This window comes from Ixodes scapularis, unplaced genomic scaffold (assembly GCF_016920785.2).
Source record: "Ixodes scapularis isolate PalLabHiFi unplaced genomic scaffold, ASM1692078v2 PGA_scaffold5__190_contigs__length_132052651, whole genome shotgun sequence".
Classification (NCBI taxonomy): domain Eukaryota; kingdom Metazoa; phylum Arthropoda; class Arachnida; order Ixodida; family Ixodidae; genus Ixodes; species Ixodes scapularis.
Window position 1 is genome coordinate 35,728,286 of NW_024609880.1, and position 19,165 is coordinate 35,747,450.

The following is a 19,165-nucleotide window of genomic DNA, read 5'->3' on the forward strand; positions in this document are numbered from 1 at the left end:
GGGGACTGCCTGGTTTCCCGTTGGGTTCTGTCTTCGGAGTCCCCAACCACTCCCTCTGCAATTACATTTCGAGGATTAGCATTGCCGAAAGTTGCGACGAGCGGTCGAGACAAAACACAGTGTGCCACGGGACCGACGGCGAGCGTAGCAGCGGAGGGGGACAGGTTTTGTTGACTACCGCATAAATTTGTGATGTGACACAGCTGTTCCCATAACCAGCCGACGCAACTGCAGATTAGCAAACACTTGATTTGTTTTTTCTTTTGCTATTACGCGTCGGAATAGCAATTTTTTGGGGAAAGGTGTTGCGTGGGCTCTGCCTTGGCTACGTGAGGGCACGCTCAATTAGGCTGTCTGTGCAATACTGCCGTGGGTCCCACTCCGGATATGCGAGGGCAAAATTAGCACAGACGTGTGCTTCAGGGGGCCAAAGTAAGGGCATGCCCAACTTGGGCTGCCCATGCAGTGTGGGGTGCAAGTTTGTCTGCTTCTTGCACAGTGGTTGCGATCATGTCAGTACTCGGAGCTCTTATTAGCTCGCTGAAAAGACGGTGGGTAGACCTCGAGGCATCTGCATCGAGGTCTACCCACCATCCCTCCAATGAAAGCCAATCAGAGCTCTGCGTCGTTCTGACGTCACCGCAATTCCTGCGCAAGAAGCAGACGACTTGCTCTTCGCGTAGTTTGAGAACCATTTGCTTAGTGGGCCAGCTGCTAGATGGTGCCGCAAGTATGAGTGTCGAGCCACTTTTGTCGTTTCTGCCGGAGTGCCTCCACCGAAAATGCTAGGGACGGTGTTCCATTATAAGACGACGTACAAATGACACGGACAAAAGGAAACCCGTACCATGGACGTGCGCTTCTCTGTCACACTCTTCTTCCTTTGTCCCTTTTTTTTGTGCACCCTGTTTGACATTGATTCGATGCCGACTGGCTATGTTTTTGACGCTTCCAATGACATTCTAATTTTTCGCAGTGATGGAGTTGTGCCTCGAAATTTCACAAGATAAAAATCCTCCACTAAAATATGCCTGTGTGTGAAACATCGCATACCCAAGGCCCATTGGTTCGGTACGTTTTCCGGTTGCTAGAACTCAACTGTAGGCTTAGTGTGGGCTGCTACAATGGTTTTCAACCACTGATGTTTTGAAAACCCCTTCTAGATTTCCGGCAGTGATTGACGCCTCCATCTGACGGGGGGGGGGAGTGGGGGGATTGGTTGATTAGGTAATTACAACAACGAAACAGTAAGTGAAAAAAACTAAATGCAAGCAAACCAACTTTGAGTTCTGAAACAGAGAGTGATTGACCCTTTTTACTCGGCACATATGGTATGGTCTATTTGCCTTTGTGGTATGACCAGCATCAATTAAAATGGGGAGTTTGATCGCGCTGCTTGACTGACGGTCAAGGGCTTTCTCGGCGGCCCTAAGAAAGCATTCAGGGACGCCAAAGGGTCCGCAAGCACCAATTTTAGAACCACTGGGCTACTAAATTTCCCGGCGTACCGAAACTCGCATGCTTTGTGGCTGTGTCATGTCACGGCCATGCAGTCAATGAATTAAAAATTACTTCCCCGCGTAATTGAATCCAATTTGAGAGGGCTGGCCTGCCATAGCCCGCTTGTCGGTGAGCAAGCGAGCCAGCATTCCACTTTTGTGGTCTAAAGGCCTACCTGATGCAGAAAAGAAGTCCCAGTGAAAACTGGCACACCCACAAACTTCCAAATCACCAGCTTTCAAACTTCCGCATAAAATATTTGTGCATGTTTCTTTGCTTTTTTTCTTTTTCGTTTTTCTTTCTCATTTTTAAAATGGTTGTTACAAGGAAATTGGTTAAGCTGGACCACCCCAATTCTTTCAATTCCAAGCATTACTCTACAGATTGTGATTGATGGTGTATGCCATGTGCTCAGAGTTCACTTAGCATACGCCACACTTGGTGATTTTATGTATAGCAATTCACCGACCTTAATGTGCACGGCGATGCCCTCGCTGCAACCTGTGTCACTGAGTCGGAGCCAACATTTGTTCCTTGGTTTCAGGTCACAACGAGGACCTGGTGCGTTTCTTGCTAGAACGAGACGACCTGCACATGGAGCAGGACTCCATGCTGGTGGACATTGAGGACATGACTCGATACCTGTGAGTAGATGGGAACCGTGCGGTAGAGATGCGAGGGCTCAAACAAAAACACCAAAAATTTTCGAAAAAGGTTTTTTTTGTCTTTTTTTTTTTAACATAAAAACAAATGGAAAAAAAAAATTAAATTCAGTTGGTTCAAGTATTAAAAAACCTCTTAAGCTAATTTTTGCAATGAATGTCTGGAAAGTAATGACTGTCTAAACTAAAAATGGCCATGACATGTATCTTTTCATTGGGTTTAATTGAGAAAGCAGGTGGAGGAATAATAATCGCAATCTACTGAATGCCAGGTTCATGAGAGAAACTAAAGCCCGGTTTTCCGGCTCGTATAAATGAACTGTTGGATTTATGAAAGAAAATAAAGCCTGTTTTTCTGGCTCGCATAAATGAACTACACATCACAGAAAGCTGAAGATTATTGAGACTGTGGCACTAGCGCTGGTGGTAAAATGTGCAAGTTTGTGAACATTGCGTTATCTGTATCGAAAGATCAAACAGAGGCGCAAACATTTTCTGAGCCGACGTCCATCTAAGCCAGTGTTTGTCAAACCAAAAAATGACAGTACAAAAGAAAGCCTGCTGAATTTATTTAAGGGGGGACACTACAACTTCTGTACTGCCTGTTTGATTTCAATCAAATTTGCAGTGGAAGTGTATATGAGTTGTGGGATTTCCCTTGCTGCTACCCGTCTCGGAGAATGACACAGCACACCGGTTCAACAACACGTAAACATTTAATGACCGCTATCGCCTGCGCCGCGATCCCAACAGCCCCCCCGCATCCGCTGCGACGGCCTTTTATCAGCGGCGGAGCGCCGCTCGCGTGGCCAGTTGCCCTTGGCCCCCTCGTGGTCAAGATAACCACTTATGATTGTCGGAGAGGCAGCCTGGGCCAACCGCTTGGAATCGCCAGGTTGCCCACACATCTCCCCCCTTCCAAAAACGAAAACAGAGGACGTCTTTGATGGTCTTTGGGGGGGCCTTCCTTCTGGGTCAGCAAGGGTCTTCTCAGATGAGCGAGCACGGGTCCGACGTCAGTACTTCCGTACAGTACTGATGCAGCCATGGGGGGTAGTCTGATGATGGGAGCTGCGTCGCCGCTGTCTGGCACGAGGAACTAGAAATTAAAAACAACATGAGGCCATGGCGCGGTAGGAAAAAGTAGCCGCGCACACGGAAGATGCCTGTCCCACTGTGCATGCGGGAGCGCGGACCATTTCTCTTCTCCGCGTCCGGTGCCACGGCGTCGGCGATATCGTACAGGCCCTGGAGAGCCCTTACAAACTCAATAAGTGACTCTTCCGGGTGCTGTGTGCGCACGCGCAGCTCGTCTTTTTGCACGCTGTAATCCGGAGGCAGGAACTCCGTCCTAAATCGTGCCTCAAAATCTGACATACTTGTGAATTTAGTTTGTCTTTGCCTCCACAGTGCTGCACTGTCTGTCAGTGCAACCGGCAAAAGGCGGGTGAGGATGGATTCGTCGTCAATTCCCGACGCAGATTGGTAGTCCCGCAGTTCCGAGACGAACATCGCAACTGACTTTCTATCTGCGTACCCAGAAAAAAACGGAACGCTAAGCGAGAGCCTTAGGAAGTCCCTGGGGGGCGTACTTCCAGCAGGAGTGGGTCTTGAGCGCATCATCTGCTCTCGTTGTATGTTAAGAAGCATGGTCATGGCCACTCTTAGTTCTGCTAGACCACCCTCTAATGATGCGTCTACCGGGACTGAGACTGCAGGCTTAGCGTCTGGTTTTATGTCACTGGCGGCGTTATCCGCGAGTGCACCGAGCGTCAAAAGGTCGTCCTCACTCACGTTTCTGTCGGCGTCCTCTGTAGACGACATCGTGTTGTAGTGGAGACTTGCGCAGGTCGATGAACGTGGGCTTGCGAAGAAACGCCCCCTCAACTTTGGGCAAACTCAGGAACGCAAAATTGACTATGTAAAACGTAAGAACGAACCCAGTTTGCTGCCATCCTCCCAGACGAGCAGCATATCACGTCTGGGCGCCAGCGTGGGATTTCCCTTGCTGCTACCCGTCTCGGAGAATGACACAGCACACCGGTTCAACAACACGTAAACATTTAATGACCGCTATCGCCTGCGCCGCGATCCCAACAGCCCCCCCGCATCCGCTGCGACGGCCTTTTATCAGCGGCGGAGCGCCGCTCGCGTGGCCAGTTGCCCTTGGCCCTCTCGTGGTCAAGATGACCACTTATGATTGTCGGAGGGGCAGCCTGGGCCAACCGCTTGGAATCGCCAGGTTGCCCACAGAGTAACAAGCCTATTCCTGCCAAATTGCATTGTCCTATGTCAATTCTGAAACTTGTTATGAATGTTACAACATGGAAGTCAGTGTGTTTGCTTAGAAAAACTATTTTCTTAAAATAAAATAAAAATTTGTGATTTTTTTGTGTAATATAGTTATAGGAATACCCATAGCACATACCCAGCTAGTTATTTTGCTATGTTGCATTGTTTTTCATAACTCCATCAGAAAATTACTTTTTTTTCATGTCTGTGCTTTTTTACAAATGTAGTTTTTTTATCATAAAAAAGTGTTAAAGTAGAAAAACTAAGCAGCCAGGCACGTTCCTCACAAAATTCTGTCCCAGAAAACCACCTAATACTTCTCTATTGTGTAATAGGAAAATCCTAAAGTTAAATTTATGCCGAAAAGTGGAACGGAGAAAAATGCATTTAAAGTGCTCCAACCTTTGCCTTTTCTTAAGCATCGGTGGACCGAAAATAATTTATGAAAAATTAAATATGTAATGTAAACTAATGAAACTTTCTGGGAATATTCTTTAGATGTTGGTGGATGTAAATATGTCACTTTTTCAAACTCCTTTTTTTGCAGAAATTGTTTATTTTGGGTAGTGTCCCCCCTTAAAAAAAGAAACACTTGTCAGCAAGAAAGGCAGTATGGCTTTCTTGCTTGCTGGCAGGTTTTTGCATTGATATAAATGCTACAGGCTCCCAGAATCTCATTTTTTGGTTTGACGATTCTCTTAGGGTGGACGTGGGCTCGCAGAGAAAGTCTGTTTCACGGTTTTATATTTTGATCAAGGTAACGTCATGTCCTCAAGCTTTGGCATTCTATCACTACCGCTAGTGCCAAGGTCTCACCGAGTTCGAGCTTCCTATGTGTTATTTATGTGGACCAACATATTAGGTTTAATTTTCTCTCAGTACAACAGTACAAAAGCAGGATAAGGTAAGAAACTCAAGTGCTTGAGGTAGTTTGCTCCTTGTTCCCGGATGGTATTGCTTGCATTGCACTAAAAATTTTAAACAACAGTATTTGTACAATTTTCCAAATCCCGTGTAAAAAAGAATAAAATATGCAGTTGTTTTTGCATGAGCTGCATCTCTCCAGTCTACAAGTCGGTGTTGGCAACACTGGTACATCGGCTTGTATGCTAGGGCCGGCTATACCCTTTGTAACACTCCTCGTTACAAAGGGTATAGCCGCTAGCATCCATCCATTCAAATTCAAACTAACTTTCTGTTTTGGAAATCTCCTTTGTTGCGGCAACGTTGGTTGTCGCGCACGTTATGTGTTATGTTACTGGAACTTTTGCATATGATCCCTTGAAGCCACCTTTACTACAAGATGTCGGGGAAAAAATACTTTCAAGTGTTTATTCCCAGCTATTCGACCGACTTTCCATTTATCAAGACATCGCGCAAGGGCGAAAGGTATGCATTTTGTGGTCTGTGCCCAGGGGCGGATACAAAACTCTGTCTTGGGGGTGGGGGGGGGCAGGGCGGGGCAGAAAATTTGTAAGGATACTATTCTCCCATTCTGTCTTGTGCACTGGGAGTCTACCCATGTCAAATTGTCCTCCGAGAAGGGGGGAGAGAGGGGGGTTGACTTTGTTTGGGGAGGACGGCCGCCCCCGTCGCCCCCCCCCCCCCCCCCCCCCCCCTCCGTTAAATCCGCCACCGTCTGTGCCGCTGCGATGTCAACATTTCGCACGCTGGTTGCCAGGACATCCTGTGTCATCTGAATACAATAAAGCACAAGGACTCTGCAAAGCTAGTTAAAACCAACAAGAAGCTTCGAGGGTACTTTAGCCGATCAACGGATCACGACACTACCTTAGCCGAATGCCTTTGTACAGCATTTTTGATTGAATACAATGTGCCATTCACGGCGGCTGATCAAGCTGCAGACCTCTTTCGGAAACGAGTAAAACTACAGTCGCCAGCCGATTTTTCGGTCGCCGATAATTTGGGCTTGTTTAATATTTCGGACCTAAGGGAGCAACCGTGACCTACCCGATAGAAATAGTGGATATTCACAACCAATTTTTTGGACAGCTTGAAGTCTGAAAGTTTGATTTCTCTGACAAAATCATTGCAAGCAATCAGCGGGAAACACCACCGAGAAGCGACCATTTTGGATTCTATGTTGGCTGCACATGGATTGGCTTGGTTTGGCAGCGCTGCTTAAATACTGCTAAGTCCTACTGCGGTGTGACGCTGTACGACTTGCGCTGGGCCTGTTATCATCATTAATGTTTCCATTTTGCTTGCCATTACCGTCGCCACAAGAAAGGCGTTAAGTGCACGGAGGGCTCTTTCGGCCGTGATTTGTCGGCTCGGGGGCGGATCAGGTCCTCTAGCTCCACTGGGCAGCCGAGTTAATATTTGCACGGGAAAATCCCCGCCCTCCATTTTAATTATTTACCTGTTTTCTTTTCATATTTATTTTAACACGGAATTATTATTATTATTCTCTTTCTGTTATCCCCTTTCCCTTCCCCCAACAGTGACATACAGGCATTACAGCCACTCACTCTATCATTGTATGTTAAATAAAAGCTCTCTCTCTCTCTCTCTTCCATTTTTCTTTGTTCATTCGCCGTTGCAGTCATGGACTTGCGCCTCTCATCTCGATCTCGTCTCGGTGAATTGTGTTTTCGGACTATGCTGGCTTGGGACGTCACTGCCCCATCTGTCCTTCCGCCGTCGCGATCTGTTGCTAAGAGGCACAGACAGTACTCTATCATAACACTAGAAAAGAAGGCAGCAATTCTCCAGCTAACAGAAAGTTGCCGAATGCAAACGGAGGCTCAACCTAAAACAAGGTGCGCAGGCGTAACCTGAAGCAAGGCAATATTTTTAGGCTTTTTTAGCCCGCTTAGACGTAATAAAGGCAAGTTTTTTAATCTGCTGATCTTTCGGACTGCTGCATTATTCGGACGTTTTTCGGTCCCTGCGAAGTTCGAAAAATCAATCTGCGACTGTATACGCAGTACGTCGTGGATCTCGACTGGAAACAACTATATGCACGACGCAGTGAGCTCGTGCCATTTGGGTCACCCTTTTCGGACAGCGCGTGTATCACTCGGGAGCTTGTTAACCCACCCCGCTCTCGAAGGTGACTCCACGGGACAAAACATTGGTGCGCTTGTTGTAGAGGCGTTAAAGAGCAAGAAAACTCCTATCCGGATCTGTATCGGCATGGCGTGCGATAACGCTCCAGTCATGATTGGATCCAAGAACAGTGTTGCTGCTGTCCTTAAGGAGAATCACAAGAACGTTGCTGTCATTGGATGTTGCTGCCATTTAATCAATCTGGCGGCACAGAAAGGCTCAGCATGCCTCACACTAGGTGTAGACAAGGCACTAGTTGATGTTTACTACTACCTCAAAAAGAGTTCTAAAAGGAAGAACAAGCTAAAATCTATCCAGTCTTTCCATGACGTTGAGTCAGAGAAAATTTTAAAGCATGACAGTACTAGGTGTCTGTCTCTCGGCAAAAGCCTAAAATGGTTTGTGGAGCAGTGGCAGCCCCTGCTTAGCTTCTTCTGTAGTGAGGTAAGGTCATCTAGCCAGGTCTAGAAGCTACCAAACAAACTAAGGGAACTCGAGGCAGACTCTAAGAAAGCTGCAAAGAAAGGAGAGAGTGCTCATCAAAGCAAGAGACCAAGAATTGACACTCGTGTTCCTGCGACGAATATTAGCCCCGAGAAGTTCGCGTGGCGCCCCCTTACGGCAAACCGGGGTGACGTCACGGCGAGGAGAGAATTTTTCCCCGACTCGACCCCGCTCGCCCTTGGAGGCTGGGACGATGCTAGCTGTTGGCGCGCTCGTTTCTATTTAATTTTTTTTGCCATGTTTTTCGTAGGAAGTGTAAATTTTTATTTGTGCCTTTATTGAGGCATGGCCTGTAGCTACAGGCGAAACTTCAACCAACATTTTAAGAATGGTTGACAGGGCAGGCAACGTTCGAATCACAGCTGGTATATGAAAATAAAGGAATTTGGCTACAATTGCAGGAGCATCGCTATAGATTTACATCTCGCACAATAAATGCTGCTGATGGTTTGAATGAATTGGCAGGTTATGTATACTATTTTTTTTTTATCTGTTTTTAAACAAGATCGCCGAAACAAAAAAGCTGCATGGTGCTCGAGCAACATTCTAAATACAGTCTGGGCCATGGAAAGAGAATCACAAGTGAGACAGCCTAAGTGCAAGGGCACAGTAAAAAAACAAGGAACATTTAATATATACATTGCTTGCATTTGACCTTTGCTGGATTGGGATATTATTTCAATGGACTAGACGGGTGGCAACTGTGGACTTGTTTATATCAGCTCTCAAGTAATGTATAACAAACGTAAGCTAAGGTGTCTAGCTCATTATTAGTTCCTTAAGCCCTAAAAATGAGATTTTACTTAGATCGAGTTGTCCTGAAGCTAAAATACCAGAAGCTTTTCTCACGCAGACTGTCGCCCTACACAGGTTCCACATTTTCCGCTATAGGTGCTGCATCTACCACTGGACAGACGTTCGAATGCTTGCTTTTACTCCTGTTTTTCTCTGTTGTTAGAGAGTCCAGCTGTAGGGAATTTGGAGGCTGAGGAAGCTTTTGGGGACCTGCAGCAGTGTCTCTTTTAATTGGAAATGACAATTCAGACTAAACGGTGTATTTTTTTAATACCCAAGGCTGGAATAAAGAATGACAGAAAAAAGTATAAACATTCCATATTACGGCACTATTGATGTGCATATTTTGGACAGTTCAATACATATACAGGCAACTGGGATAATTCGGCCGTTTTTACAGCTATCATACAAACTAATTTCCAGTAATTGTGCATCTTCTAGGAAATATGCCTGCATACGTGTATAAACTATATAATTAATTCACGAAGAAGCTACATTTATGTAAAACAACCCTGTTCAACGAGCACTTCAAAGATCATCAGACACAGGGCCTTCAAAACATCTGCGAACCAGGGCGTGCAGAGTGGAAGCGCAGAGTCGGGGTCGCGAGCTAATTTGCCGACCACTCAAAGGCCCATGCTATAAATGCCACTTCAAATGCCTTGAAAGCGGGACGTAATATTGTCTTAAATTATGAACATGCAAGGAACAGAATTCCAGCGTCTGAAACACTTGCGCCACCGCTTCACCGATCCCTCGCGAGATTGCCTTATGTCGTGTGGACGGACTGAGAGGTTCATCGGCGGAATCGCCTCCGCCGATAGCTTTCAGGATTTGTAACCCAATTTTAAAGGTAAAAGGGACAAGCCGGCTTATAAAATGTACGGAAGCACGTCAATATCGGCCTAACTCAACGTCTTGTACACCGAGTAAACGAAGTCCAGCTCCTCGAAGAGCTTGCGGCACACCGCCAAACCAGGAAACTGGTGCTGGGAAGCAAGCCGATGCGAGATCGCGGAGCGGAGTCCTCCTCCTGACATCACAATACACCTCACCCAATCAGGGCGCGGCGACCGCAGCGACGCTTGTGTTCGCTCTCGGGGCTAATAGCTCCTTCTCCAGGAATCCAAAAGCCTCAAGATGGCATGGTCTTGAACAGGGAAGAAAGACTGTTCATGTTCTTTTCGTCGGATGTCAGCAGGGTGTATTGCGACTTGCTGTTGGTCATTCCAGAGTTTGAGAAGGCAAATGTGCTTCTGCAGTCTAAAGACCCCATAAATACATTTGCTCTGGGAAATCCTTCACAACCTGCTTCGGGACCTGATGTCGAGCCGTTGGTAATCAAAGGGACTGATGTGCTGACAGAAATTGATTACAAGTCTTCTGACAACCAAAGAGATGATGAAGACATGGTACTGGGAAGCCAGACAGCACGGAGCATACAAAACGTGAAGAAGGAAGCCAGGAAAGAGGTTTTTGCACGGATCAGAAGATTCTTTGTAACAACAAGCGATTACATCATCCTTAAATTTCCTCTGAAGTCCGAGATTTTGAAAAGTGCGGAGGTGGCCAGACTTTCCGCCATTGAACAAGCCAGGTTTGCTGATGTGAAGTACTTTATCGACCACTTCCCAGTTCTCTTGACAGTTGCAGATGGGTAAAGTAGGTAGTTTGTCCTGGATGAGCTTCAGGCTCAGTTCAGCCACCTACAAGTGGAAAATCTTACTGCTGAAATAACTATGCAGAAGCAAATTGATGAGCAATGGGGTGCAGTCTCTGACCTTCAAGACATTGTAGGAGTGGAGGCTCGGTGGATCACGCTCCACATATTTATTTACAATATTTACACTGTCCTTTTGACTAGCTCATCGAAGGGCCTGTCGCAGAATCCCAGAGTCCGTGCCGCTTGTAGTCCAGGCACCTCGTGTCCTCAGCTCGTGCCTGCCCAGTGAGCTTCGCACCGTTTAAGCGCTGGATCGCTGCCGTTACAGATACTCCCCCCTTGCGAGAAAGCGGGTTGGCAAGCGTTCCTGGTTTTGAGGGAGTCCGTGTGCAGGCTGGTGTTCATCTGGAACCTGACGCAAGGTGGCTTTGGAAGGCGCGTGGTTCCGGATGAGTAGAAATTGGGTGCTAAGTGAGCTGGCTTGACTCTGTCCAGAAAGACTACTACTTCTCGACCATTGACGTCGAATGTCATGTTCTTGTTGTCTCGACGCATTATTAGATAAGGGCCGTCATACAGGGGCTGCAAGGGCTTTTTCATGCCATCGCGCCGAACGAACACGTGCATACGTTTGTCGAGTTCACGGCTAATAAAACTGTGTCTTGTGGAGGGTGTTCTTGGGCAGGTCGGCTGAAGGTCTTTGATTAGTAGTCGCAGCCGTTCGACATACCTTTCTGCTGTTTCCTGTGAGATGTTGGATGAGGAAGAAAGAAATTCACCAGGCAAGCGAAGTGACGTGCCGTAAACGAGCTCAGCTGCACTGCAATTAATGTCCGATTCGAAGGCTGTTCTGATTCCCAACAAGACGAGTGAAAGAGCCTCTGTCCATGCTGGGCTGTTAGTTTGTGCTTTGATGGAGGCTTCTAACTGACGATGAGAGCTCTCTACCATGCCGTTGGAGATTGGATGGTAGGACATTGTATGGATGTGTTGAACTACATGGAAGTGGGAGAGGGTTGAAATAAAGTTGTTGCAAATTGACGTCCTTTTTCTGTAGCGATCGTCTGTGGGACACCAAAGCGACTAATCCAGATTTCAATCAGTGTGCGAGCTACGGTTGTTGTGGTGATATCTTTCATTGGCGCCGCTTCGGGCCACCGCCTGAAGTGATTAATGCAGGTCAGAAGATAACGGTTTTCTGGGGATGTACGAAGTGCTGCCACGATATCAACATGAATGTAGGCGAAGCGAGTGTCCAGTGTGCTGAAAGTTCCCAAAGTTGGTGTCTCGCCAAAGGTCGAGACACCAACTCCCAAATTATTTATGAAAAGCACTGAAATTGTTGCACAGCTCCTTTAATAATTTTTTTCCGGCCTTCAAAATTTCCCAAAGATTTTCATTCCTACCATGGGGAGGGGGGGGGGGGAAGGGGAGGGCACTGTTGTTGCTTTTGTGTTCCCCCTGAACTCACACATTGTCCTTCGTTTAGGCAAATGGATTGTTTTCACGCCAGCTTTGCGCACTATTAATTTGGCATGTTCCTAAATTTTGGGCTGCTGTCTTTTACCACACAAACTGTCAAACTGGGTTCTCAGGAACCCTAGGGGTTCTCCAGAGTACCTTCAGGGGTTCCTCAAGTTTCCATATTTCACTAGCTGTCCCTCCCTGTAAACAAACAGGTTTTCAGTTTAGGCACTATTTTAGGAGATCTGGGCTGTTCATCAACGAAGAGCTATGTGCCAAACACTGCCCCGGTTGTGCATTCCTGGGCACGTCGAGTCCACACTTTACTCCCGCTCCAATGTTCTGAGTTTGATGCTCCGAGTGCAGCAACTAAACGGAGCATAGCGTACAGGAGCGTGACATACCGAGACTAGTGACAAGTCGCACGCCACTTGCAGCTGTAAGGTTATGATACGAGCACGGGAGTGTTTTGGATACTAGATCATTACGAAAATAAATTAAGGCATCTTATACCCATACGCATTGGCAAAATGTAAAGTGAAAAATGCAGGTAAAGCTACGAAGGTTTCAATGTTTTAATGGCTTAATACTCCCAGAAGTTTGAGAGACTCACTTTAAATACAGAGGCAGTGCATTGCCGTGATCAGTCTATTTATCGCCAATCCCGTCTAGATTTATAAAAAAAAAAAAAAGGACAACGTTCTTGAACATTCTCAGCTCAGGAAACTATCAAACTTGTCAGACTTGTCTTGCAGCGTGAGAGCTAGGCCCATCGATTTGCCGTCGGCATACTACCGTTTGATAGATTGCACACTAATTCGCTTTCAAGGAAAATACAACAATAAATCTTTTCTGGGATGCTAATTGATGTTTCGCTTTTCCAATCAAATCGTGTTTACCTGATCGGCTAATTGGTATTCAAATGAAAAGGGGCAGTGGTCCGACTGCACCCCTCATCTCAAAAGCTTTCCTGTCTGCGCAGCCATCTTGTTTGGGGAAGTGATGTTGTGGAGCTTGAAGAAACAACTGGCGCTTCGAGAAAAACTCTGTACACGAAGAGTGTGCTCGAGTGTCAGTCTTCAACGGCACTTCCGTCTATTTATTGAATGGATCACCAAGCTTTCGTGTTTTGGAGCACGGACTTAACGTGCCTGTTGTTTACAAAGCAGTACGTAGGCTCTGCTTTAATGCTGCTATGCCAAGACCTTAAAGAGTTCCCCAGCCTTCAGTCCAACAGAAGCAGGTGTTTCCCTGGATCAAGTAGTTTGAGGACCGTTTCGAATATTCTTTTTATATCAGTAAAGTGCACCTTTAGAATTACAGTAAAGATGGTATTTTTGTTGGTTCTATAGTTTGCACATTTCGCGAAATGGGGATTTGTGGACGATTGCCGCGTGTGTGGCAAAATCCCGCCAGCCTAGGTTTTACTTTTCGTTCCTGTCCTGGAAAGTTCTAGCTCATTCTCGTAAATGATGGTGTGTCCTGGTTTCGAACGGCCCCGAGCCTGGAGTGGATGTGAAAGCAGCCGTAACATGCTGCCTCAATTCGGTCTGTCGCTAGTCTTCAATCTTGTTGTCACGCCGACAGTGACGCCCCTCAACACGAATTATTCAATTTTGTTTTGACAGATGTTCGCCTCATTAAACTTCTAGTTGTTTCGGTTTGTTCCTAGCTGGTCGCTTGTCATTTGCGACTGTAGTTTGTGTGCATGTTACTTCATGATTGAAAGTGGTGTGCTATGTTTTCGTAAACCATGGGGTGCTTAGAGTGATTAATTTTTCATTGTTTAATTTTTAAACTACAAAATTCACAAAAATTAAGCCTTTACAAATATTAAGTTTTTTTTACAATATATAGCATATAATAAAGCGGAAACTGCTTCTTTTTTTTTTGTAAAATGAGTTTTGTTTTATTAGGAGTACCCTGATATGATGGAAAGAACCCTTGTAGATTGCATCTGCTAATTGTATAGACATAAAAACTGCCATGTTAGTTATTTTTCATTCTCATCTGGCACACACTTCGCTGGTCAAAGATGAACGCTGCGGTCAACTGTGGACAAATCTTTCAAGATGCATGGCATACATACGGTGCTAAAAAGATGGGCACTGATTGGTATGGCGTTAGAACACCATCGGTACTGCTTTGACAGATGTCCTTGATGCATGTTTTGCAGGGGCGCCAAGAACTCTCAGGAGAATACAGGCGTTTCCAGCATCCAACCGGAGGCCAAGTGAAACTCTCGGCGTGTGCGGCCATCGTCTTTGGACCCACAAGTCTATTTTCATTTTGAACGATGGGGGCGGGGGAGAGCATGTTGTGTTTTCTTCGGGGGCCTCTTGGCCCAAACGAACGCGGTACCGCAAAGACCGAACGAAGGGACTCAACGATAGTCGGCGCCGGGAGAGCTTCAGAATGGAAGCCAAAGGTTCCTTTCAAACTCCAAAAAAGCACGGTCTCCTCAAGCAGGTCTCTATTCTGAGGTTCGCCCGAAACTCAAAACGCGCATTGTGACTCTTGAGAGCTCTTAGAGCCAATGTCTTAGCCAGTAGCACTGCACTGGAGCCAACGACAGGGCTAGCTGATGTGGCTTGCTGCTTTCTAGTCTAGGGCCGTGCCAGCAGAAGTTGGCCCCCCTCCCCCGCACCAATTACGCCATCAAGGAATCTCCCAGTCTCACTTGAGGAAATAAGACCTCTGGGTGGGATACTGCGCTGCTCTGGGCAGAAATGCTCATTTCCTATATACATAATACTATTCCCCCCTTTCCTCGTTTTAAAGCCTTTTCACATGTGCATGTCACCACTGAGATAACGAAAAGTCAGTGCTGCACCAGTACTCACCAGCTTTACCATCAGTGCTGACAGTAGCACTTCTAAGTACAGTTGAATCTCATTAATTCGAACTCGAGGTGGACCGAAAATTTGTTTGAATAAAGCAAAGCTTGACTACCCGGGAGTTTCCTCTCATAGAGACGCATAGGATGGGACCTGCATGTTAGTTTGAATTAACGAGATTCGACTGTATATGTGACCAGGCTTCAAGGCCACTCTGTCAAACACAGGGCAGCGACAGAATCCCGAGTGCCATCATTTTTTCTCCTCCTCGGTACGAACCGACGCAGACGGCGGTCGTGTCTTGTAACTTTCGTTTTCAGACAAGCATCTTCACTAGTGTCGTGTTCTGCACTGTTCTGTTTGTGTGCGCGAAGCATGATTTGCGGTACGAGCTTAACGCGTTCCCCCGGCTGCCCAGATTCCGCACGCGAGGCTTCGGCGCGTAGCCAGCTCCTGGGCTTTTGTGACGTGTCGGACGCGAGTTGTGTTTTGTGACGTAGTGTGTATAACGCCCGTATTTATTTGTTGCGAGAGAGAGGACCAGTGGCTATTGGTGCGACCAGAGGACCGTGACCTCCCCACGAGATAAAACGGCACTGCTTGTATCGACGTCGCCTGTTTCAATGAGCGGTTGAATAAATATACCACTAATTTAGAACGCTGGTCTTGTGTCGACTTGGTCATCACTGTCGCAGGTAAGAACCCAGATACACATAAAGCGAAAACTCCTTAAAACTTGGCACTTCTGGTGTGTGCTTGAATTAACTTAGCATAGACCAACTGTTGTTGCCTCGCAAGTCTGTTCTGCTCCGGGACATGTTTGGCTTGGGAGGTTGTAGCGTAACAAGGGGTGTCCGGTTATAATGAAATTGCCGAGTCACTAACTTGGGATATGTGTTTTGATGTCGTGCTATAAATTGGGGTTTAACTTGCCGCAACAACCTTCAATGAACAAAGTTCAAGGGCAAGAGAGTTCCCTGCTATCTTTTAAAGGACACATGCAAAAGAAAAAAAAAACATTTTTTAACATTTTTTTGAACAGCTTAGATGGAAAACAGGATGTCATAAAATGATTTTACAACGAAGAAAAAAAAAATTGTTAGAGCTATATTTTTCGGCGCTATACGAATTTGTAGTTGGCGCTCGCGGGAGCCGCCGCTGGTCACGTGGTAGGCCCGCGCGCCGCCGCGCTGCGTCGCCGCCGCTCGCTGAGCGTTGTGCGAACGCCGCTTCAACGCGTTTCTCCACGCCGCCGTCGCACAAGTTCGTCTGCTTGCGCTTTTTCAGGAGTTTCCTTTGGGCTCTAAAAGTTACTTATTCATCTTAGTTTATTGTTATACTTCAAACAAAGATGAAATAAGTTACTTTTAGAGACCATAAGAAGCTTCCGAAAGAGCGCAAGCACCACGTGACAAATATGGGCCCGTCACGTGATAAATAAAGGCCACTTTTCCGCGAAAATCCTTGCCACCCTTATTTCTCCCTATCTCACCGCTATCTTGACGGCGATGGGGGCAGTGACTCCTTTTGTTGCAGCATCTTGGGGCCAGATAAGCCAGGAACTTATCCTGGCTCATCCAGCCCCAAGATGCAGTAACAAAAGGTGTCCCCCTGCCGTCAAGAGTGGGAGAGCGGGAAATGGAAAGCATGGGGATGAGGATTTCACCATGGTTGAAAAATATTTTGCAGGTTTTCTCGGTTTTCTGGACGTGCAGTAAACCTCGGTTTTCTGCACGGAAGATAATCCTCTTAGCGCTTCCTTCTATTAAGCAGCAAAAGGAGCCAAGTTGGCGCAAGGTAAAAAGTGGAGAGGATATAGGAAAGGAGGAGGCGGGCAAAGGTGAAAAGTGCAAAATGTACGTTGGCCTTTAAAGGGATACTTCAACGAAATTTGAAATATTCCCGTCGTGTTCAAAAATAGGTTGAATATGATCCACAATATCCGTAATTGACAATCGCACGTTTGTATTTTGATCCTGGTGGCTGTATTTTTCGTTATAAACGGCCCACTCTGGCAAGCGCTCGGAGAAGGCCCAGCTTAGAGCACGTGACATCCAACGCAATCGTGACGTAGGTCGTCTCAAGACGAGCAAAGCTACGGCGAGGCTGACGTCGAGAGGATGGCCTAGTCGTTCCAGCCACCGAAGTGGCTGCTTTTGTACGAATTTTGAGTGACGGGTTAATCCTCTATAATCTTCTAGGGGGACAATAGCGACTTCTGCGACACACAAAAGGGATTCTCGGGAAGAGGGGAGTTCCTCCTTCCCCCTCTCTCGTCGTGGCCGGAGACGAGACAACCTCCGTCACTAGCTGTCAAGGTTCCTAGACGAGCATTACAAACGAGGCGTTAGCGACATCCACCAGGTGCTCTTTGGTAATCGTTTAATTCGTTTTAAAATTCCTTTTCGAGGCTTTTTTAACAAGACATTGGTATGTTCCATGTGATACTGCTCTTTTAAACACATATAGACCAAAAAATGAGCGCCGAAATTTCGTTGTAGTATCCCTTTAAAGAGACACTGACAGGGTATATTTATGCTCGCCAAAGTTTTTATTTGTACATGACATGAGAGCCCAACTACCCAGAAAAACAATTCGCCGCGCGAAATTTGTTTTCTTTCCTCCTGAAAACAGCTGATCGAGAACTGGCCTGCTCGAGTCGCGCTCAAGGCCCGTTCACACGTTGCATTTCTTCCTCCCCAGTCTAGTTTCCGTTTCCAGCAGTTGCGCTTTTTTACTGTATGAAAAATATATGTGACGCTGTAGCAAAATATTGACTGGGCAGTCTTCAGACACCGTAATAAATCGGGGGACGCTCCTCCCAACCTCCTTTCCAGCGTGCACTCTGCTGAAGTGGAAAGGTGTGGGAAGAGTTTCCCCTGGAACTCAACCTGACGGCGAGACGCTTTCAGGCAGCAAAGTGGATCGTTGGGCCAGTTGGTGAAAGCGCCGAGAAAATACAAGGGCCATGACATCTCAGTCCTTGTCTTTTTTTGGCACTTTTACATTTCAAAAGCTTTCAGGCAGCTGGCATGGGCGCTGTCATAACTAACCTTCAGTTTTTGCTTCCTCTTATTTCATTCGCTTCGCTTCATGCATTACCGCAGCTGGACAGGTTATTACCACTTAAAGTGCTACTCCGTCCTCGGCGGCATAGGCCTTTCTGGGGGCTCGTCAACGCCCACTTCAGTGGCTCAAATTTATCGGTAAGAAAATTCAAAGATCAGCAATGGCGGCTCAATTTGGCGCGTTTTTACAACGTCTATAATATCCGCCCGCATAATGATGAGAGTATTAAGGGTAAAAGGTGATAAATGTGTTTATTGGCACAGCTTCCACACAGCCAAGCGTCGGAGGCAGTCAAAAGGCAGAAGCCCGTGCGACCAAGTGCTGGCCGTTTCCTCGGCTGTATGTCAACAAGGGTTATACAAAACTTATTGAGCACTTAGGACACGCGACACACTCCTGCTGAAGTCGCAGAGTTCGTTCCTGGCCCCGGGCAGGCACGGATGCGTGCGCTCCGGTAAAGAAGGGTAATAGGCGCTCTCCGCGGAGGGGAAAAATGAAGCTTCATGGCGTCGGGTGCAGGCGCAGAGAGGGATAGAGGACAGCCTGTCCGGCTAGATATCCGGGGGACCAACCGGCCAGCGAGGGGCCAGCCGGCCAGCGAGGGGCCAGCGGCAACAGCAACGAGTCGGACACGCGCAATTTTTTTTACACCGGCAATTATCATTAGTTTATTTTAGGGCGTACATTTATCGCCATGTGTCCGTCGCTGTGTGTCAATGTCAATCACCGTGCAAGCGTGGCCGTGTGTTCATCGCCGGTACCACGGCGCATGCGCCGGCGAGCACAAATCTGAAAAACAAAATGCTTGTGCCAGCTGCGAAGTTGTGGGGGTAGAACCCAGGTTCCTGTGCTTCTAAAGTATTAATCCACTCGGCCACGAATCTTTATATCCTCTTTAATACATAGAAATAAAGCCTGCGGCTGCAGAATATCAGGTCAAACGCTCATTAACAAGACAACTAAGGATCATGGCCCGGGGGAGGGGGGGAGGGGGAGGCACTGCCCCCTCCCGGATCTCACCAGGGAGGCACGAGCCCCGATGCCCCCCCCCCCCCCCCCCCCCCCCCGTAGTCTACGCTTATGGTGGGGAGAACCCCGCGAGTATGTCTTGCACTCAACTCTCAGCTAGAAAGCAATACAACTTAATACGAGCGACCCCACCAACATATTGGGCTATCGGTTCAGGTCTTGCCTTACAGCGCTGCTCGTAGAAGCTGTTCTTGAAACTGATTTCGAATGTTTCCAATAGTAAAGGCATGGCCAACATGTTAGCAAAGAATACAATAGAAATAGATTTTATTGTAAAT

The 19,165-nt window shown here is 46.9% G+C and overlaps 1 protein-coding gene and 1 pseudogene across 4 annotated transcripts in view; both read left to right on the forward strand.

Annotated features, from left to right (window-relative positions):
• LOC8038802 (IQCJ-SCHIP1 readthrough transcript protein) overlaps positions 1–15,447 on the forward strand; it is a 104,123-nt gene extending 88,676 nt beyond the window's left edge. For all 4 annotated transcript variants that reach the window (XM_029982769.4, XM_029982770.4, XM_040499335.2 and 1 more), the window contains 2 exons: positions 2,045–2,144; positions 14,129–15,447. In XM_029982769.4, the coding sequence (XP_029838629.2) occupies positions 2,045–2,144; positions 14,129–14,189 (161 nt within the window). In that variant the 3' untranslated portion in view covers positions 14,190–15,447. The remainder of the gene's footprint in view (positions 1–2,044; positions 2,145–14,128) is intronic.
• Positions 6,079–13,790, forward strand: LOC120836899 (annotated as a pseudogene).
• Positions 15,448–19,165: the final 3,718 nt, after the last annotated feature.